The sequence below is a fragment of the Sus scrofa genome, chromosome 3 (assembly GCF_000003025.6).
Source record: "Sus scrofa isolate TJ Tabasco breed Duroc chromosome 3, Sscrofa11.1, whole genome shotgun sequence".
In the NCBI taxonomy this organism is placed as follows: Eukaryota; Metazoa; Chordata; class Mammalia; order Artiodactyla; family Suidae; genus Sus; species Sus scrofa.
In genome coordinates this window covers 114763615-114787496 of record NC_010445.4, presented here as the reverse complement: position 1 = coordinate 114787496, position 23882 = coordinate 114763615, and the positions used below count along the sequence as shown (strand labels likewise).

The 23882-nt window shown below is 36.8% G+C and overlaps 1 protein-coding gene across 3 annotated transcripts in view; it reads right to left on the bottom strand.

The window, feature by feature from the left end:
• The window catches only part of ATAD2B (ATPase family, AAA domain containing 2B), a 121481-nt gene that overhangs the window by 56209 nt on the left and 41390 nt on the right, over nt 1-23882 (bottom strand). For all 3 annotated transcript variants that reach the window (XM_021087782.1, XM_021087781.1, XM_021087780.1), the window contains exons 11-17: nt 23004-23119; nt 21612-21786; nt 16750-16838; nt 14347-14506; nt 9557-9647; nt 3847-4158; nt 2383-2518 (exon numbers count right to left, since the gene is read on the bottom strand). In XM_021087782.1, coding sequence (XP_020943441.1) covers nt 2383-2518; nt 3847-4158; nt 9557-9647; nt 14347-14506; nt 16750-16838; nt 21612-21786; nt 23004-23119 — 1079 coding nt within the window. The remainder of the gene's footprint in view (nt 1-2382; nt 2519-3846; nt 4159-9556; nt 9648-14346; nt 14507-16749; nt 16839-21611; nt 21787-23003; nt 23120-23882) is intronic.

The window sequence follows — 23882 nt, the reverse complement described above, 5'->3', positions numbered from 1 at the left end:
TGGACAGCTGCACGTAAATCAATGAAACTAGAACACACCCTCACACCATGTACAAAAATAAATTCAAAATATAACACACCATAAAACATAAGACACTATAAAACTCCTAGAAGAGTATATAGGCAAAACATTTTCTGACAAAAACCATACAAATGTTTTCTTAGGTCAGTCTAAGGCAATAGAAATAAAATAAAAAATAAGACAATGGGACCTGATAAATTTACAAGCTTCTACACAGCAAAGGAAACCATTAAAAAAAAAAAAAAAACAGCAATAACAACGAAAAAAGACAACCTACGGAATGGGAGAAGATAATTGTAAACCATGCAACCAACAAGGGCTTAATCTCCAAAATATACAAACAACTCGTACAATTCAAACAACCCAATAGAAAAATGGGCAAAAGACCAAAACAGACATTTCCCCAGAGAAGACATACGGATGGCCAACAGGCACTTGAAAAAATGCTCAACTGGAGTTCCTGTCGTGGCATAGTGGTTAATGAATCCGACTACGAACCGTGAGGTTGCGGGTTCGATCCCTGCCCTTACTCAGTGGGTTGACAATCTGGCATTGCCGTGAGCTGTGGTGTAGGTTGCAGATGCGGCTTGGATCCCGCGTTGCTGTGGCTCTGGCATAGGCCGCTGGCTACAGCTCTGATTAGACCCCTAGCCTGGGAACTCCATATTGCAGCAAGCAGCCCAAAAAATGGCAAAAAAAAGACCAAAAAAAAAAAAAAAAAAGTTATTTAAAAAAAAGAAAAGAAAAAATGTTCAACATCACTAATTATCAGAGACATGCAAATCAAAACTACTATACCACATTATACTAGTTAGAATAAACTTCATCAAAAAGTCTACAAACAGGAGTTTCTGCTGTGGTACAGCAGAAACAAATTTGAACAGTTCAATCCCTAGCTTTGCTCAGTGGTTTAGTTGTGCTATAGGTCGCAGGCACCACTCAGATACCACATTGCAGTGGCTGTGGCATAGGCCGGCAGCTATAGCTCCGAATCGACCCCCAGCCTGGGAAATTCCATATGCTGCAGATGCGGCCCTAAAAAGTGGAAGAAACAAAAAAGTCTACAAATAACAAATGCTGGAGAGGGAGAAAAGGGAACCCTTATAAACTACTGGTGGGAATGTAAATTGCTACAACCACTATGGAAAACAGTATGCAGGTTCCTCAGAAAATTCAATAGAGAACTACCATATAATCCAGCAGTCCCACTCCTGGGCATATATCCAAACAAAACTTTCATTCAAAAAGATAATGCACCTTTATGTTCACTGCAGCACAGAAGACTAAGGATCCAGTATTGTCTCTTCAGTGGCTAAGGTTCCTGCTGAGGTGCAGGTTTGATCCCCGGCCTGGCACAGTGGCTTAAGGATCTAGTGTTGCCACATCTGTGGCAGAGGTCACAGCTGCTATTTAGATACAATCCCTGGCCCAGAAACTTCCATTTATCATGGTGTGGTGAAAAAACAAATAAACAAACAAAAAAGTATACACAATCCAGTGTCTTCTAAAAAAAAGTCCTATTAGATCAACCTGACTAGGACATTTTGGTTAACTATCATGATAATTATGTAAACAGAAGTGATGATGCTGTTAGTTTTGAAAATTATTTGATCTTTTTGATCTTTTAATTTAAATTACATTAGCACTAAAATTGTTTACCTATTAAAGTGCATAGCAAAAGCTGCTTTAACATAGATATGAGTAAATGTGAATAGAAAAAACATAAAATCTAAATTAGGAAAGTGTAAACTAAAGAGGTTTGGAGAGTCAAAAAGTTATGTTTTATTACTGAGCAATTTCTAACCCAAAATCTCTTTAGTACCTTTAGAGTCCCTAAATTATCACATAAAACTTGTTACAAATTAAAATATTCCAGATCATGGTTAATATTTCATTTCTATCATTTTTTTTGGCCGCATCTGAAGCATGTAGAAGTTCCCAGACCAGAGATCAAATCCAAGCCACTGCAACAAGGACCAGAGCAGTGACAACATCAGATCCTTAACCTGCTGGGCCATGAGGTAATTCCTCATTTCTGTCCATTTTAATTCAAATAAAAAGCAATAAAACTGGAGACATGAGATAGATGACTTTCTAAAGGTAACTCTCCCTTCTAACCTAGTTTAAGAGAAAAAAAATTCCACAATCAGTTAGGAAAAAAAAATATTTTTACTTGACCAATAAACCAATGTATTACCACACAAAGATATATATACAAAAAGGTTTCCAGAATTGCGTCCAAACAACAGAAAAACAAAGTCCTCAAAGTTAGTCATAAGTAAAAATACACTGTAACTCTAACTTATCATAAAGTAGTAAAAATCACTCTAAATTGAAAGAATTTTAATATAAGTTACTTACATTGTAAAATGAAGGTAAGGTTTATGTACAGCAGCAGCTGATGACTGTTTCTTTGGTGATCCTGAGTGACAACTAGTCTCAAAAATTGATAAAGCATTCTCATCTTCACTATCATCTAGAATTAGAGTTTCTATATCTAAAAAAATCAGAAAGATTATAAAGCTTAAAAAGTCATTTAATATTAGTGCCCTACCATAAAGCAGAAAATTTTTTTTTTTTTTTTTTTTTTTTTTTGCTTTTTAGGGCTGCACCTGCGGCATATGGGGTCGTTTGAGAGCTGTAGCTGCCAGTCTACACCACAGCCACAGTAACACAGGATCTGAGTTGTGTCTGTGATCTACACCACAACTCATGGCAATGCCAGATCCTTAACCCACTGTGTGAGGCCAGGGATCGAACCCACATCCTCATGGATACTAGTCAGGTTCATTACCACTGAGCTACCATGGGAACCGTCTCTTCAATGTTCATGGGCTTTACTTTGATTAGCATATGAGCCCTAAAAGTTTTCCTATAAAGGAGTAACATTTTTTAAAGTCGCTTTCTATTTTTATCTCAAATCCAAACTATAATCTTGAGGCCAAAATTCAAGACCTTCTACAATCCGGTATTAATTTACTCCCTTACTAATAATTTAAATTCCATTAGCACAGTACATAGCAGAGCACACTGCCAATGACAAAAATTTGATGAGCTGAATCCAGGGGAGCATTATAGCAACATAGTTAAGAGCATGGGCTCTAGAGTCAGACTCCCTGGGTTTGAACAAGACCTAAATTTACTGGGTGACCCTAAATAAGTGAATAGCTTTGCCTTTTATAGAGTAAGAGTACCTACCCCACAGGATTGTTATGAGGATTAATAAATGACAGTTTATGTAAGAGCTCTATAATAATTAACTATAAACCATTATTATTATATTATCAAGTCAACTTTTCTAAAGATAGTAACACTCCTACATTAAGATAATCAGAATGGAGTTCCCGTCGTGGCAGAGTGGAAACGAATCTGACTAGGAACCATGAGGTTGCGGGTTTGATCCCTGGCCTCGCTCAGTGGGCCTCGCGATCTGCTAGGCCAGGATACATAGTGATGAATGAAATAGATACATTTTCTTTCTTTTTTTTTTTTTTTGTCTTTTTGCTATTTCTTGGGCCGCTCCCGAGGCATATGGAGGTTCCCAGGCTAGGGGTCAAATCGGAGCCGTAGCCACCAGCCTACGCCAGAGCCACAGCAACGCCGGATCCTTAACCCACTGAGCAAGGGCAGGGACCAAACCTTTAACCTCATGGTTCCTAGTCAGATTCATTAACCACTGCGCCACAACAGGAACTCCTTTTTTTTTTTTTCTATATTCATGGCAAATATAAAAGAGTAACACATTAATAACCTTATAAGAAAACTCAGAATTTACTTAATTATGCTTGTTTCATTTTAACAATATGAAAAGGTAATTTATACTACCTTCTTTCTTGTCACTCTGGCTAATTTCAGCATGAGGAAACACTTTTTGCAAGACTGCTAGGATGCTGTTGAAGCTTCTTTCCAGCAGTGGTCTTATGATAGGGGACAGTGCATGTCCCGAAGACATGACAGCTCGCTGGGAAGCAGGCACAATATTCTGCATTGCATGGTAAAAATCTTGGGCGTTGAGCACTATTGAGGAAACATCTAGCTGCAGTTTATGACTGCTAGCATAGATCTGGGGGTAACGCCTCCGCAGGGCAATCAGGGCAGCTTCAGTGCACAGGGCCTTGATATCAGCTCCGCAATAGCCTAATGCACAAAAGGAAAAGGGTAACAAAGGTAAATTCCATTTTTTCCAAACCAACTATTTTTGCAAATATGCACATCTTTAACTAAAAAAAAAAATACTAAATCAGTAGTTATGTGCAATATTACCAGCAAAATGAAAAATGACCATTTAAAATTATCTAAAAAAATTGTTTACTCAATAAGACTAAAAATGTTTAATTAACAAATACATGAACTAATGATATTTGAAAAAAAATAAGTTATGTATTTTGTGCCAAAACCACAGATTATAATGTACAACTTTCTTCAGGAAAGGTTTTAAAGAAATAATAATTTTTCATCAATCCTTCATCAATATTCCAAATCATTAGTTTAATCCTCATGACACTACATTTCCTATAAAATTTTCTAAATACTCCTAATTTCTAAGCACAGTGCAAAGCAATATACATAAAGAGAAACTTCAAAATCAGAGCTACTTTACTTCCAACTCTGAGTGCAATCTATAAGCAGGTTATAATATCTCATTCTGCCCCCAAACTGTACTTTCAAGTTGTGATCATCTCTGACAGATCCAAAGGTATTATAGGGAATGAGAATACATTTATTTTCCACATTAAATTGTTTTTATATATATATTTTAGCTTAAGATGACTTATAATCTAGTTTAAAGGGCTACGGAGATATGGAGTATTATCCATTACCCGTATTCAACTGCTCATGTAGTTAAACAACAGACCAAGCCCTAGTGTTTTTAAGTCATTTCACTCATCTAGGCAACAAACACATACAGAAACATATGAACTGTTAGGTCTTTGTTACAAAAAGGAGGAAAAACTCTAACTAGTCATATTGTTTTTGTATCACCAATTAAACTTGCATTTGGCCACCTTTATCAGTTATGCCAGCAGGGGGAACCACTCAAACGAGTTATAGAACATTAGTCCCTAGGTTCTTCAAAAAAGTGGTGTCAGGTTTATTTATCTTTTTAAACCTCACAATGACCTTGTAAAATACTTAAATACCAAAATGTAAATGGTGATTAGACAGGGAAACTACAAGCAGAGAAGAAATATCCCCAGACTAACTGGCAGAAAAAGAACACTAAGGGAAAAAAGCGTGTAAGTCAAACTGACTTACACATCTGTAATGGGCTATATCACTATCATTAGCACGGCAAACGATCACGTTAATCAGGTCCTATGCATGAAAGAAAAACCGCTCCTCACCCTGCTCTCCTTCTTCCACACACTTACCACCTTACCATTTACCGACTATGCTTATTGTCTGCCTTCCCCATTTAGAATGTGAGCTCTGTGAGAACTGGAGTATTTTGTTCACTAAATGGATCTCAAATACCAAGCACAATGCCTGGCCTGGAATTCAGTAGATATCTTTTTTTTTTTTTTTTTGCTTTATTTTTAGGGCCACACCTGTGGCATATGGAAGTTTCCAGACTAAGGGTCAAAACACTGCAGCTGCTGGCCTAAAACATACCCGCAGCCACATGGGATCTGAGGCATGTCTGCGACCTATACCACAGCTCACCGCAACGCCAGATTCTTAACCCACTGAGCAAGGCCAGGGTTCGAACCCACATGCCCATGGATACTAGTCAGGTTTGTAATCCACTGAGCCACAACAGAAACTCTCTAATAAATATGTCTTGATTGGAAGAATGAATGAAAAGAGAAAAGAGTAACTACAAGGTTAAAGTTCAGAAAGGTAAAGCTGTTAGTTATTACCAAGAAAAGTGAATGAATCATACGTACTGGGCTTCTTTTCCCAGAAATCTAAACTCTTGTATTATTAAACCAACTTACTCACTGTGAGTAAAAATTTCAATGAAAATTATGAAATACTGTATTTTTAAAGAAACATTTATTCAGAGGTAGGGGGAAATTTAATTGACCTGTGAGAATTTAATTTAGAAAACTCTAAGCAGATTAAGCATTAACAATGTCCCATGACAGCAATCAATCCCCTAAATAATTCTTCACAATAACCAAGTTTACCATTAGTCTCTCATTAAATTTTCTATTTTTCAATGAATAAACCCGAATAAATGTATCTTCTCCTGTTCCATATATATCTGTTATATTAGTTCAATAAAATAACTGTAAACACAAATTCAAAATTATAGTTAATTAAAAATCCACTTCTGGGAAAAAAACCTACTTCAGAAAAAGAATAAACTACCATCACCAAAAAATATAAACCACATTTCTTTTTCTTTAAAAAGTATATACAATTAGTGAACATACTATATGATCCTATTTTTAAGTGCAAAAGCCTAAGTTAAAAAAGAAAAAGTGTTTAAAAACACCGCAGAACAGAAAAAGGCCATTAAAAAGTATTTTATGTAGTAAATGTTGACTGTTAACATTTATGTCTGACATAATATACTAATTACATAACAGCAATGTATTGTTCATTTTTTCTTAATTTATTAAAGCTAACTTTAAAATGTATCAACAATAGACTCCATTTAAAGAAGTAAATTTTCACATGGATTATTATAACCAATAGATTATAAACAGTAAGATTTATCTTCTTTACGTTTGCTTGTGATTGAGAACTACTAGTTTAAATCTGTGGTTGTCGGCTTTGACCACTCATCTGAATAAACCATGAAAGTTAATCAAGAATAGATTCTGAACAAATTCAGTGAATCAGAATCTCTGGTGGTTTCATATCATAAATGTATATTTTGAAAAAGCACTACAAGTGATTCTGATATGAAAAAAACTGAGAACTAATGAATTAAGAATATACTTTCTTTACTAGACTCTAAAGTAGAATTACTGATTCATCATAACCATGACTAAATGGGTTATACTAAGGGTGACCACGTGTCTTGGTTTAGGCCGCTTGCCTTATCATAATTAATAGCATATTTTTTCACTTTCAAAGGGTCCTGGTTTAGAAAAATAGATGACATGACAATTCCAGAAATAGTGAAAATATACTACAGCCTTTTAAAAGTTGACAAAGTATCGAAACCCTCCAATAAAAATTCGATAACCATGCTAATTCTACCATTACAATTCTAATACTCTGCTGAACACACATAACTAGACACCAAAAAAGAAAGCAGTCTTGAATACTACTATTAAGATGGAAATCCATCTGAAAGACTGAAAATACAAACTATTCAAAGAGGTTGTAAACTAGAAAAAGATTTTAAAAATGTATAAAGTTACTTTTTAAGTAAAATACTGAACAGTGAAGGCCTACAAGATAAAACGTCTCATTGATAAGACACCCTTTGTTTTTGGCCCTCTTAGTGAAAATGAATAGAGAAATATTGATTAGATTGAAGCTCTTTGTTAACCTTAAGCGCCTACTACTTGCGCACATGTTCTGGATACCAAAATTACTTGCAGACTACTAAAATTCATACCTATTATGCATGCAAACACTTCCAAGTACTTGGGAATTCATTTCAAGGCAAAAGTTACCAAATCCTCAACCTCTGACAAGAGGTCAACTATCTCTGCAGTTGTTCATCAAGACTGCATACTCTTTTATTAGGCATAGATTTCACTCAACTGAATCCATACACGTTAAAACACCTTTAGGATATGTAAATGATAAGTTCATAATGAATTTTAAATGTATTGCTATGTCACTCCTGTTTGCAGACCTCCACTTGATTTTTTTTTTTTAATATGAACGGGTTTCTTTAATGGAATCAATGTCACAATCAAAAACAGAAGTCAGTTAATTATAATGTTATTTTTATGTCACTCTCCAGGAAGAAAATGGTGTGTATATAAGCAGATTCTAAACCATCAGTGCCACCCCTAAAAATGGTAAGAGAAAGATTTTCAGTCCTATAAGAAAGCATGTCATAAAATTTTTTTAACTTCAAAACTAACTAAAAGGTAAAATAAATAATTTGGAAAAATGAGAAGTAGTGGTCTTTGGAAATGAAAAAGGAAACTAAGAATCTAATATTTAGGATGAAGAATTAATTTAGAGTGTTTAACATTTCAGATAGTAGATAGGGTCATAGAAAGTAATTTTTAAATTACTCTCAGGGAATTTCCAAAATTATTTGAAGATTTCTGCTTATTTCAGTTCAGGATCATTCTGTGACAAATTCACAGAAGAATCTACAAAAGATTTCTCATTCTGATCTGTACTCTAGTACAATAATATCCTAAAAGCAGCAGAAAATAAACGGGGTCAAATCTCAAAAAGGGAAAAGACTGGATTTTGTACCAAATACCACCCTCTCCCATAAAGCAGCACAAGGCTTTGCAAAGGTCAAGCCAAATTTACATGAAATGGGTTTGGCGCATGCTCTCTTATACCAGGCAAAGCTTAAACTGGAGTAGTGCTGGAGAGATTTACGTTTTCTCCTCACCAGAAGATGTCGAGGTCTTTGTGGTTCAAAAGCTGAGGGATGCTGCTTCGGAGATGGAGGTCCCTGTGGATGAAGAGGATAATTCGGATGTAGCTAACTGAATGGACTAATGTTCTATTTAAGTTTTAAGTATTTGATGGTGGACCACAATGATTTTTTTAACTAAGTTGTTCTTTTTGGTTTGGGTAACTTTAAAGTTTTCCCAAGTAGACGGCTGACTATTAGTGGACTTATTTGGGGGATTTCCTCATAATGCTTTAAAAAGTTTATGGAGAGATTTTTTTAATTTATATTTTTAAGAGAATGAGAGAAAAATAGACAAAAGACAGAAAAAGAATGAAGGAAAAATGTGTGTACATTCAGTTGCTTAATAACATATTCATTTTTATTTCAGACCTAATTAGAACCAAAATCCTGAATTCTAAAACCTGTGAATTCATCTCCTATGTATGATCATGCATGTACATAAAACATTCTCACTATATCCTTTTAGGACAGTAGTGTTCATTCACTCTGTGGGAGATTTTCTACTCTGAGAATAATTTAATGTGAACTTGAAAAGTTTTACATTTGAGGAAATACTAGCAGGTGTCATTAAGCATTTTCTTTGAAGACTCCTCTTATTCAGCTTCTTTCTGGACCACAGGCATGAGGATGAGTCCATCATGTAAACTGCAAAGTAAAAGACTACAGTCCTGCCCTATACGTGGACCTTTATCTCTCAAGTTTAAGCTTTCTTTTCTTAGTAAAATTTCTGAAAGGGGACAATTCCTAAAAGGAGACAGTGTAGTAATATTGGAAATCCAGCACTCAATGAAAGGCATATTACTACCAAGCTTTGTTAATCAAAACACCTAACAGAAGCTAAAATTCTAATTTAGATGTGTTCAAACTTCAAGTGATAATACGTTTAAAAGAATTTGTACATTTAAAGTCATCTATTGCACAAAAACATCACTTTATTCATTCACATTCCAAATATAAGGGGAAAGGGAAGCTGAGCAGAACAAATAATTACAATTAAAAAATTCAATTAATAGCACTCACCAACACATTTTTCAGCCAATTCACCTAAAAAAGCATCTGACAGTTTTGGATTCCAATCCCTGGTATGTATCTGTAAAATGTGTTTTCTTGCCTAAGAAGAAAAGCACAGATAAATAAAATCTTGCCTAAGGAAAAAAGTGCAAATAAAATATCATCAACCCCTCAAATATATTAACTAGATCAAATTTATGAACTAACCGTATGCCAGAAAAACATTGTTTATTCTAAAAGAAACTTAAACACCTTGGCATCCACATCAACTCTGATTCCCATAATATCCCTGCAAGCTATGTAGCAGAGATCTTATCTCTGTTTCACAAACTAAGACGTCTAATATTTTGAAGTAAAAGAACCTGACTAGCAGCACATGTGACAACATAGTCATCTAGGACCAGAACTGAAAACTAAATTTCACTTCCTTCCACATCATTTTTACCATCTAAATATATAAATTAAAAAATGTAATGTGCTATAATAATAACTTGTAAACAAATTTTATATTTAGATTTCATAGATCTTTTGGTTCTATTATGCATAAAGAATCATGACTGACAATGAGCTAAACAACAAATAATTTTAAAACCCGAAAAAAAGTTTTAAGTGAAAAAGTTTTCAATCAAGTGAAGAAACATATTATCATCCTGTAAGTTATCTCATGCTTATACATTTAGTACACGCTAATAATCTCCATAAATATTAAGTGAATTAATTGGGAAAAAAAGTTTAAACAATTTTACGTTGATTTTTTTTTTTCTTTTTTTTTGGTCTTTTAGGGCTGCACCTGCGTCACATGGAGGTTCCCAGGCTAGGGGTCTAATCAGAGCTATAGCTGCCAGCCTACACCAGAGCCACAGCAACACCAGATCCAAGCCACATCTGCGACCTACACCAAAGCTCATGGCAACACCAGATGCATAACCCACTGAGCAAGGCCAGGGATCAAACCTGCAACCTCATGGTTCCTAGTTAGATTTGTTTCCACTGTGCCACGAAGGGAACTCTAGTTTTTTTTTTTTTTTTTCTTTCAAAAGAGAAGAAGATGTAAGAAGAAGATATGTGCTATTTTACACTAATAAAGAGTTAACAAGGAATTCCTTGTGGCTCAGTGGGTTAAGGATCCAGCATTGTCACTGCTGTGACACGGTTCGAATCCTGGCCCAGGAATTTCTACATGCCAAGTGCAGCCAAAAAGAAAAAAAATATTAGCAATTAGAGTCCAACATTACATAAAAAAATAGTATATATTGGAGTTCCTTATATGGCTCAGTAGGTTAAGAACCCAACTTGTATCCATGAGGATGTAGGTTTGATCCCTGGCCTCACTCAGTGAGTTAAGGATCCAGCATTGCTGAAAGGTGCCGGCCACACAGGTCACGGATGCGGCCCCAATCCCACATTGCTGTAGCTGTGGCATAGGCCAGCAGCTGCAGCTCCAAATAGACTCCCAGCCTAGGAACTTCCATATGCTGCACGTGCAGCCCTCAAAAAAAATAAATAAATAAAACACATATGGTATATACTGACAAAGGGGGATTTAAAAAAAAAAAAGTTAACAAATTATTAAAATCTGGCACTGAGACTTACTTATACGTCCTCGTTTTTTACTTTTACTTGGTCCAACAGCAAGAGTCATGACGTTCCACTGGCCAAACTACAGACTAATATGAGACACTGATGATATCAATGTAAATTAATGACCCAATGGACCCTTACTATTGCCCTTAAACCTTCTCTATGTCATTCATTAGGCTATCTCCCAGTGGACTGGACCATAGTTTCTCTGTCTTCATGCTCAGCCTCTTGTTCAGACCTTGCTTCCTAATTCACTGAGAAAACTGAGGCAATCAGAAGAAAACTTCTAAAGATACCCCACATCACCTCTGACTACCTGTCAGCATGTATACTCCACAATATTCTGTTTCCTATCTATTATCACAGACAAACTATCAAATTCTTATCTAAAGTCATTCTCTTCACTCGTACCAAATCCTATCCCGATTCTCCATTCTCAATTTCATCACCAAAAATTTCCTTTCCTACTGGATATTTCTCCCATCTTAAAAATAACAAAAACATCTCTTGTCCCCGATTTTCCATCTGTCACTTCAATTATTTACTTCCTATTACAGCAAAACACTTTGAAAAATTTACCTTCATTCACTGTCTCCAAATCCTCCCCTCCCATTCTCTTAAACTAACCATATTCCAGTCAAGCTTTTTTGCACCCACCTCCAGGTGAAATTGTGCCCACCAGGTTTCACTGAGGACGTATGTAATGCTAAATACAATGGCTAACCTTCTATCATCATGTGATTTAATTTAGCAACATGTGACATAGTTAATTATAGCTCCCTCACTGACACAGTTTCTTCACATGGCTTCCAGAATCCCACTCTCCTAGTTTTCCCCTTACCTACTGACTACTCCTTAAGACAGAAGACTTGTATGATCTACTCTTATGACTTTAAGTACTTCCTAAGGAAAAAATTCGAGGCTTTTTCCACAGACCCAGGCCAAGAAAAATGACTGTAGGTTTAGCACAACTTCCTTGAAACTTAGAAATTTAAAGTTAACATGGAAAACTATGATCAAGATCCATGCTGCTCAATACAGTAAGCCACTAGCCACATAATGCTAATTTAGCTACAATTTTAATTTAAATCAAATTTAAAATTCAAATCCTGAATCACACTAGTGACATTTCAGGTGTTTAACAGCCACACATGGCTATTAGGTACCAAACTGGACAATGCTCACTGGACCATGCAAATACAGATTTCCATCATCACAGAAAATTCAACTGGAGAGAGCTGTTTGAGACCTCAATACTGCTAAATCTCTGACTTGTGTGCACTATAACTGAATTGTGAGGGCTTGGTTGACATATGGACTACATGTGCAGAAATGAACACTGGCCATGTCTCAGAGATAAGCACTTTCCCCACCTACCAACAGAGCCTAAAAGAAGTGCCTGGACAGTTGCAACAAGATAGCATGCTTCCCCATACTAAAGTGGATTACACCTACTTTAGTTTGTCTCCTCTAAGCATGCCTCTATGCACTGGTACAGTCCTAGAAGCTCACGTGGGTAAAGACATGATCTTGTATACACAATGTTTCCTATCCTAAAAGCGGAAATAAATTTGGTGCCAAATAAAAGCCTGTAAATTACATAGTCAATCCAAAACTGAGACAAATAGAGCGACTGTGCAGACTGTCAAACTGAGGTATGGCTGCTCTACTTAAGATTCCTGTATACAGCAGAGCCATTACCTTCATTTCCCTATATTCCTCTATACTGTACTAATCACTAAGCCTTTCACATCTATTTATGCAAACCAGGCATTTTACAGAGATCCAAAATCAAAGCCATATAATACCAAGTTTGTGTGTGTGTGTGTGTGTGTGTGTGTGTGTGTGTTTGTGTGTATGTAATGTTCACATGCAGTGCCTTCTCTCTGCCCTCTTTAGGTTATATAGGTATATGTAATAAATGTTTAAGGTTTGATATATTAAATTACATAGGAAGCATTGTCAAATACAGTATCTTCTCTATATATGTCTCTTCCTCTCAAATTCCCAGTGAAAACAATAGTCAATGATTAAACTGGTCAAAACAAAATTAAAAAAGAAATGCAAGGAGTTCCCATTGTGGCTTAGCAGAAAGGAATCTGGCTGGGATCCATGGGGAAGCAGGTTCTACCCCTCATCTCACTCAGTGGGTTAAGGATCTGGCATTGCTGTGAGCTGTGGTGCAGGTCACAGACATGGCTTGGATCCTGCATTGCTGTGGCTGTGGTGGAGCCTGGCAGCTGCAGCTCCAATTTGACCCCTAGCCTGAGAACCTCCATATGCTGCAAGTGTGGCCCTAAAAAGCAAAAAAAAAAAAAAAAAATTGCAAGTAAAAATAAGCAAAAAGAACATTGCATGATACATTAAATAACACTTTACATAGTCAATGACTACACATTGCCCTGTTTTAACTATATATTCTTTTAAAAGCTACACTACAATTGGAGTTCCCATTGTGATGCAGTGGTTAACAAGCCCAACTAGTATCCATGAGGATGAAGGTTCGATCCCTGGCCTTGCTCAGTGGGTTAAGGACCCAGTGTTGCCGAGAGCTGTGGCATAGATCAAAGACACGGCTCAGATCTGGCGTTGCTGTGGCTGTGGTATAGGCCAGCGGCTGTAGTTCCAATTGGGCCCCTCCCCTGGGAACCTCCAAATGCCGTGGCTGCAGCCCTAAAAAGACAAAAAAAAAAAAAGCTACACTACAATGAATAGCATTTGCTGCTTTTAACTGAGTAAGATATCATAGTCATTTACATGAAAATTTACAAACTGGTCTCTTATTTATAAAGGCACTAACACTAAAAACATTATGTTTATGGGAAGAAAGCTACTTTGGCTAACAAGAGACACACAAGATAATTTCTACCATTTGGAGAACTAAAGAAAAGAGTAAACACCTACAGTAACCAAAAAACCACTGTTACGTCCTAAAATTCATAAATTTTCTGATGATTATTAATAAAGACTAAATTAATCAATAATTATAAGGCATTTTTAAAGTATGAACTAAGATACACCATAAGCACTAAATTTTTAAAATGAAATTTCATAAAATACCAGAGATCCAAAATCAAAGCCATATAACACCAAGTGCTTCAAAGTATGTGTATATACGTATGTGTGTATGTGTGTGTGTGTATACACACACACACATAAACGCATTTCATAATTGAATCACAAATGAATCTTAATACACAGAAAACAGAAACTCTTACCTTTTGATCAGGAAGGTTGAAAAGAAATTCTCTGTCAAAACGACCAGGTCTCCTGAGAGCAGGATCTATAGAATCAAGTCTATTTGTAGCACCAATAACAACAATTTCACCCCTATTGTCTAATCCATCCATAAGAGCAAGAAGGGTTGACACTATAGAGCTGTAACAAAATTTTCAGAGAAAATTAAAAATTTTTAAAAAGGAAAGAAAAAAAAAGTTATAAAAAAACATTATAGAAATTGCTGCTTACACTTACTTCTGCCAGTCTTAAATGCTAATAAAATGGATTTTTATAACCAGTTCACAAATGATATTAGGTTGTAATTTAACTTTCTTGTATTATTCTAAACAGGATTTGTTTAAGGCTTCTGAATATATATTGGACATGCATTAGATCAATGGAACAGAATAGTAAGCCCAGAAATAAACCCATGCTCTATGGTCAACTAATCTACGACAGAGGCAATAATATACAATGGAGAAAAGAAAATTTCTTAAGTGGTTCTGGAAAAACTGGAGAGCTACATGGGAAAAAAAAGGATGAAATTAGAACACTCTCTTAACACCAGACACAAAAATAAACTCAAAATGGATTAAAGGCCTAAGTCTAAGACCAGATAGCATAAAACTCTTAGAGGAAAACATATGCAGAACACTCTCTGAAATAAACTACAGCAATATCGTCTCAGATCCACCTCCAATGGGACCTAATTAAACTTAAAAGATTTTGCACAGCAAAGGAAACCATAAAAAAAACAAAAACAAAAAGACAACCCACAGAATGGAAGAAAATATTTGCAAATGAAGCAACTGACAAGGGATTAGTCTCCAAAATATACAAACAATTCATACAGCTCAATATTAAAAAAAATAATAAAAATCAAAAAAAAAGGGCAGAAGATTCAAACAGACATTTCTCCAAAGAAGACACAGCTGCAGCTGAGATTCGTCGATCCCTAGCCTGGGAACTTCTATATGCCACGGGTACAGCCCTAAAAAGAAAAGAAAAAAAAAAAAAAAAAAAAAGACATAGAGACAGCCAAAAAACACATGAAAAGATACTCCACATTGCTAATTATTAGAGAAATGCAACATAAAACTACAATGAGGCACCACCTCACACCACCACCCAGGATGGCCATCATCAAAAAGTCTACATACAGGAGTTCCCATTGTGGCTCAGCAGTAAGGAACCCCACTAGCATCCATGAGGATGCAGGTTCAATCCCTGGCCTCGCTGAGTGAGTTAAGGATCTGGCATTGCCATAGCTGTGGTGTAGGGCACAGGTACACCTCGGATCCTGCATTGCTGTGGCTATGGTGTAGGCCAGCAGCTGCAACTCTGATTTGACCCCTAGCCTGGGAACTTCCGCATGCCACAGGTATGGCCCTAAAAAACAAAAAAACAAAAACAAAAAAACCCCACAGATCTGGCAAGATTTTGCTTGTTTTGAGAGTATATAAAAAAAAATCTGACAACACAGACATACAATATGATTACTTTTTTTTTAAAAAAAAGGGTAAAATGTCTTAGACATTTCACAAAAGAATATATATGAATTGGCAATAAGCTAATACAAAGACGCTCAATATTAGTCATCAGGAAAATACGAATTAATCCACTACTACACATCCACTAGAATGTCAAAAGTTGACAAGAGTAAAAACATCAAATACTGGCAAGAATGATGAGGAACTCAAATCTTCATATATTACAGGTAAGAACATAAAATGGTAAACCACTTTGAAAAACAGTATATATATTTACCATAGGATCCAGCCATTTCCCTCTTAGGTATTTACCAAAAAAAAAAAAATGAAAACTTATATCCCCATAGAAACATGCATGCAAATATTCATAGTAGTGTTATCATAATTGCCAAAAATAGAAGCAAACGAAATCTCTATCAGATGAAATTACAAATAAATTGTGGTATAGATATATATACACACAGACAACGCTCAAGAAGCACTACTCAGAAATTAAAAGGAACAAAATATTACTATACACGACATGGAAAAATTTCAAAAATGTTAAGTAAGGGTTAGTCAAATTTTTTCTGTAAAGGGCCGCAAAATAAATGTGTTAGCCTTTGCGAGCCATAGGATCTTTCTCTTACAACTCACTCAGCTGCTCCTGGAGTGCAAAAGGAGCCATATATAACACTAAAAGGAATGAATATGGCTGTGTTCCAATAAAACTTCAATTACCAAAACAGGGAGAAGGCAAGATTTGGCCCATATGTCAAGGTTTGCTGACCCCTGTGCTAAATAAAATAAATCCTCCTCAAGGACACAGATCACATCTTATAAGCCTCATAGCACTTAACCAAGGGCTAAGTCTAAATACCATGTCAACAAATGAAAAGGATTCGATATAATCAGATTAGGAAAAAAAATTACCTGTGTATCTGATCTTGTCTGCTAGAGCGAACAGGAGCTAATCCATCTATTTCATCAAAAAATATTATAGAAGGTCTCATCAAATATGCCTAGTATAAAAAGAAAACAAACAGTATTACATTAATTTTCATTTTTAATTACTGTATTTTCTTAATAGGAGACATAAGGAAATGGTACAACATGCAGCAGGTAAAAAAAGACTATACACTAAAAAGTAAAGCTTGGAGTTCCTGTCGTGGCTCAGCAGAAACGAATCCGACTAGGAACCATGAGGTTGCGGGTTCAATCCCTGGCCTCACCTGGTGGGTTAAGGATCTGGCGTTGCCGTGAGCTGTGGTGTAGGTCACAGTCATGGCTTGGATCTGGCATTGCTGTGGCTCTGGTGTAGGCTGGTGGCTAGAGCTCCGATTGGACCCCTAGCCTGGGAATCTCCATATGCAGCAGGTGCGGTCCTCCAAAGACAAAAAGACAAAAAAAATAAAATAAAATAAAAATAAAAAAGAAAATTAAAAGGAAAGCTCCTTACCACTCCAGTCCCCAACCACAAGGTCCTCTCCCAATAGGCAACTACTATTTCCAGTTTGTTTATTCTCCCACATAAACATTTATACACATAAACAGGAATATATTTTACACACTATTTAATGCATTTAAACAGATTATATGCATTGCTTTTATCACTTAACACAGCCTATTTTATGTAACAAGATATTTTAATCAGCTTCCACCATTTTTTTTTAATGGCCACACCTGCAGCATATAAAAGTCCAGGGCCAGGGATATAATCTGAACCGTAACTGAGAACTATGCCGCCGCCGCCCGCCGCCGCCGCCACCGCCGCCGCTGCTGCTGCTGCTACAGCAACAACACCAGATCCTTTAGCCCATTGCTCTGGGCCAGGGATTGAACCCACACCTCCTCAGCAATCTGAGCAGCAATGAACCACAGCAGGAACTCTCAAGACCTGCTTCATTTTTTTTGTCTTTTGTCTTCTTGTTGTTGTTGTTGTTGTTGTTGTTGTTGCTATTTCTTGGGCCGCTCCCGCGGCATATGGAGGTTCCCAGGCTAGGGGTTGAATCGGAGCTGTAGCCACCAGCCTACGCCAGAGGCACAGCAACGCGGGATCCGAGCCGCGTCTGCAACCTACACCACAGCTCACGGCAACGCCGGATCGTTAACCCACTGAGCAAGGCCAGGGACCGAACCCGCAACCTCATGGTTCCCAGTCGGATTCGTTAACCACTGCGCCACGACGGGAACTCCTGCTTCATTTTTTAACAGCTACAAAATTCCCCACAGTATGGATGTGTCATAATTAGACCAGTATCCTACTCGTGGACATTTAAGATGTTCTCAAAATTTTCCTATTAAAAACAATGCTTGAATAAATATCTGTGTACACATAACATTCCACATAACTATATCAACATAAAAAATTCTACAAGTGGAACTACTGGCTCAAAAGGCATGAGTCATTTCTTTTTTTTTTTTTTTTTTTTTTTTTTGGTCTTTTTCTGATATCTTGAGCCGCTCCTGCGGCATATGGAGGTTCCCAGGCTAGGGGTCGAATCAGAGCTGTAGCCACCAGCCTACGCCAGAAACACAGCAACCACAGCAACGCAGGATCCGAGCCTCGTCTGTGACCCATGCCACAGCTCACAGCAACGCCAGATCCCCAACCCACTGGGCAAGGCCAGGGATCGAACCCTAAACCTCACAGTTCCCTGTCGGATTCGTCAACCACTGCGCCACGACGGGAACTCCTCATTTCTAACTTAGATATTTGCAAATTGCTTTCCATTGATATACCAATTTACCTTTCTTACCAGAAATATTTTAGATGGCCAACAGTCATCAAACTTCTTGTTCTTGACTTTTTTCTTTTTCTTTTTTTTTTTTTTTGGCTTTTTAGGGCCACACCTGTGGCACATGGAAGTTCCCACGCTTAATCCTCTAAGCCGCAATAGGATTTCCCTTGACTAACTTTCGAATAAAGAATGTTATCTCATTTTCATTCTAATTCTTTCACATTTAGTGTTATTTTTCTCACTAAATTTAGATCTAACCAGGAATTTAAGATAAATAAACAGTAGATTACAAATAAAAACTCTTTGTAATTTCCTCAAATAAAAAGTTTCTTTTTATTTCAAAATTACTTAGAGCAAATACTTAGTTGATAGGAAGGTCAGCTTACTAAAATACAAATTTTTCATTTCTCCTTTACTGATAATGCTATTCATTAAACTTCCAGGGTTTTCTAATAATTTTTTTTTTTTTATTTTTAGGCTGCACCCAGAGCAGATGAAAGTTCCCAGACTAGGGGGTCAAATAAGACACTGCAGCCACCAGCCTACACCACAGCCACAGCAACACCAGATCCAAGCTTGTGGTAATGCCAGATCCTTAATCTACTGGGTGAATCCAGAGATCGAAACCGCATGCTCGTGGATACTTGTTTGATTCTTAATCCACTGAGCCACAACAGGAGCGCCTAATAAAAATTTTTTTTTTTTTTTTTTTGGTCTTTTTAGGGCTGCACCCGCGTCATATGGAGGTTCCCAGGCTAGGGGTCTAATCAGAGCTATAGCTGCCGGCCTACACCAGAGCCACAGCAACACCAGATCCAAGCCACATCTGCGACCTACACCACAGCTCATGGCAACACCGGGTCCTTAACCCACTGAGCGAGGCCAGAGATCAAACCCACAATCTTATGGTTCCTAGCCAGATTAGCTTCCACTGCGCCAAGACTGAAACTCTATCTCCTAATAATTTTAAATAAAAGACAATTCAACCACAAAACTTAGGTTTCAGAAAACACTTTCTAAGACTAGAATTATGTAATAAGAGAGAAAGAGCAAAGGGTTTTTTTGGCCACATCCAAGGCATGAGGAAGCTCCTGGGCCAGGGATCCAACCCAAGCCATAGCAGTGACCCAAGCCACAGTAATGACAACAACAGATTCTTAACCATGAGGCCACCAGGAAATCCCAAAGAGTAAAGATTTAATTATTACTCTTACACACATGAAACGCACACCTCTTTTTTACAACTACAGCCTCACATAATTACAAAAAGGAAGTATATATAGTATATTTAATGCCAATCATTGTGATAAGCATTTCAGAGTTGATCTGGCATAGGCCGGCAGGTATAGCTCCGATTAGACCCCTAGTCTGGGAACGTCATATGCCAAGGGTGCACCCCTAGAAAAGACAAAAGACAAAAAAAAAAAGAGAGAGAGAGAAGCAGTTTCTGCTGACCAATGGGCAAAAGACAAGTTTGCAGACACCATTAAGAAAACCAGAGCAAGAAGTTCCCTGTGTGCCTCAGTGGGTTAAATCTAAACTCTTATCTATGAGGACGCAGGTTCTGTCCCTGACCCCACTCGGAATCTGGCGGGTGGCACAGATCACAGATTTGGCTCAGATCTGGATGTGACATAGGCCAGCAGCTGCAGCTCCAAATTGGTATCTACACAAACAGGTTTCTACTTTATTCTTCTTTCTAGGTCTATTATCTAGAACACAGCAGGTTTTTTTGTTTTGTTTTTCTCATTTTACTCAATGAATTTATTACATTTATAGTTGTGCAATGATCACCACAATCCAATTTTATAGCATTTCCATCCCAAACCCCTAGCACATCTCCCACCCCCAAACTGTCTCCTTTGGAAACCCTAAGTTTTTCAATAAAACACAGCAGTTTAATACTAACTAAAAATAATATTTGAAGTTCTTTACCAATTGCAAAGTGATACATATCAACTCAAATGGGTATTCAACAAATGCTCATTGAAAGCATTTTTTAAATTTCATGTGATTTCTTTAGACATAACAAAACATAAATTTCATTGCCAAGCATGAATGACTTTTTTCAGTAGCTCAAACAATTAAAAGTGAGTTTACATCAGGACTAATTTTTCAGGGCATGGGCTGTGTCCATGGCAAAAATTTCACTTTGCTGAGTCCTCAGGAAGTTCCCAGGCCAGGTATCAAACCTACACTTCAGCAGTGACTCAAGCTTCGGCAGTGACAACATTGGATGCTTAACCCATTGCACCACAAGAGAACTCCAGGACTATTTTTTTTTTCTCTCTCTCTCTCTTTTAGGGCCGCACTTGAGGCATATGGAAGTTCCCAGGCTAGAGGCCAAATCAGAGCTGCAGCTGCTGGCCTATACCACAGCCACAGCAATGCCAGATTGGAGCCACATTGGCAAACTACACCACAGCTCATGGCAACGCCGGATCCTTAACCCACTGAGTGGGGCCAGGGATCAAAGCCACATTCTCATGGATATAGTTGGGTTCATTACCGATGAACCGTAACAGGAACTCCCAGGACTGATTTTATAAGTGATTATAAGTTTTATTTTTAAAGTTACCATTATAGATAAATAGTAAAGACATTATATATTATATTCACTCGCCTTAACCTGCCTCTTAAAAGGACTGACTTATTACTGAATTCTTCCAACACCCTATTTAGAAGTCATGAAAATAAGTAACATACTGCTTTGTGAACTGTCTTTCATAGATATTTAACTTTTCACACTTGTTCTATTTCCTCGGCTAGATTATAATACAGAAATATATACATTATATCCAGAGTTCTCAAAAGCACTTAACATGGTACTGTATGCCTAGTAGCCATCTCAATAAATATTTTGTGAATCATCTTAAATTAGTACGAGTGAAACTGTTATTGAATACCTCTAAGGCATACAAATTCAAATACTGATCCTAAATTTAACATAGTGATTGGAAACTATACCTTGTCGTGAACAATTTGTATTTATAGACTAAACGTATTATTAAATATTTTAAAGAAGATAGTCTCATATTAGCTGACTTTACTTACCTGATCAAAAAGAAGCCGAAGCTGCCGCTCAGATTCACCAACCCACTTACTCAGACAGTCTGCTCCTTTTCTCATAAAAAAAGCCACCTTTTTGTCTCCTTGACTGCACTCATTAGCTAACGCTCTGGCAACCAAGGTTTTACCTGTGCCAGGAGGGCCATAAAATAAGCAGCCCCTAGAGGAATAAAGAATCAATGAAAGTAAATTAATGTTACCATGACCACTAATAACCAATATAAAAGCATGCACTTCCCATACAATTTTGTATTATTATAATTACTAGACACTGATAAAGCTTTCTGTAGTATACAGAAAAAAATTTCACTTTGCTGAGTCCTCAAGATGTTCTCAAAGCACCAAGCTTTGGTAGACAAAAAATAGTTCAATGAGAGTAGAGAGAAATTTGGCAAAAAAATCAAAATTTTAAAGGTGTTTTCCCTGTGACCCAGAAATTTCACATTTTAGAATACATCAATATAGAAATGCTTAAAAGAATGTTATAGATTTTTTAAAAACCTAAATAATCTATCTACTAATAAGGCACAGATAAATACACTGTACAACTATAATTTAAACATTACTATGATGTCAAAAATAATAATACACACACACATTATTGACATGGCAAAGTGTCTATAATATATTGTAGAGGGAAAAACAAAAAGTTACATAAGGGTATACTGAACAATCTCTTTTATATTAAATATTTATATGTGCATAATAACATAGGCAAAATAGGAGTTTCCCAGCAGAAACGAATCCAAGTAGGAACCATGAGGTTGAGGATTCGATCCCTGGCCTCACTCAATGGGTTAAGGATCAGGCATTGCTGTGAGCTGCGGTGCAGCTCGAAGATGCAGCGTGGATCCCTCGTTGCTGTGGCTGTGGCATAGGCCGACAGCTGTAGCTCTGATTAGACCCCTAGCCTGGGAACCTCCATATGCTGCTGATGAGGCCCTAAAAAGCAAAAATAATAATAATAATATAGGCAAAATATAAACCTAATACATGTATATATGTATAAAAGAAAGTTGTAAAGAATATAAACATTGTTCATCCACTCGTATATTCAAGGCCTGCATAAAGAATGTCATCGTGGAGTTCTGGGGTGGCTCAGCAGGTTGAAGATCCAGCACTGTCACTGCACACAGTGGATGCAGCCACCCCCCCAAAAAAAAAAAAACTCATCTTGTGTCTGACCCTTAAATGCTAAAATATAAACTTAAAGGACACATTTTGTACCACAACCTTTGATCCCTAAATAATAATACACTTGCTAATTCTCATTGCTATAACACATCAAATATGTAAGATATACTTACAATCACTTACTAATTGAAATTTGATAAATTAACAGTAATAATAATAATAAACATCTAGAACATTGCTTACCTTGGAGGCTGAATTTTAAATTTTTCGAAAATTTCTGGATATAAGAGTGGGAATACCACCATTTCTTTTAGTGCGTGAATATGATGACTCAATCCACCTATGCTATCAAACCGCACCTTGAAAAGAAGGGGAAAAGTTTAACATAAAATAATTTTAACTGTTTATAGATTTATTTTTAATTTATAAGATAATCTTATGACTCAGAATACATGCCTTCCGCTAGAACTGAAGTTTAAACATAGAGTTCACATATAAAGTTAAACAAAGTTGAAAATACTATACTTTGGAGTTCCCATTGTGGCTCTTCAGGTTAAGAACCTGACTAGTATCCATGAGGATGCAGGTTCAATCCCTGTCCTCACTCAGGGCTTAAGGATCTGGCGTTGCCACAAGCTGCAGTGTAGGTGGCAGATGTGGCTCGGTCACAGGTGCAGCCTTAAAAGAAAATAAAAAAATATATGCTTTTAGGGAATGTATATATGTGTATGACTGGGTCGCTTTGCTGTACAGCAGAAACTAACGCAACACTGGAAACCAACTACACTTTAATTTGTAAAAAAAAAAAATTTTAAAGAAAAAGTCCAACAATAAAAAACGAGTCGAAAAATAAAGTTGGCAGTAAATTCAAGTTTACATTTCAACTCAGCCAAAGAACGCTATCATTCTTTAATCTCTGTGTAAGTAAGGGCCAGGATTATTGGCCTAATTCTTTAATGGATATCAACAGGAGATATTATATTGTATTTACACTCTAATAATTTGAATGCTTTTCAAAATACCATCTATCACACGTGTTCACAGCAGGGGCAATATAGTCCCCATGGGGGCAAAATTTGGTTCAGGAGTAAGGTGAAAAAAACCTTAGCTATTACAATGATT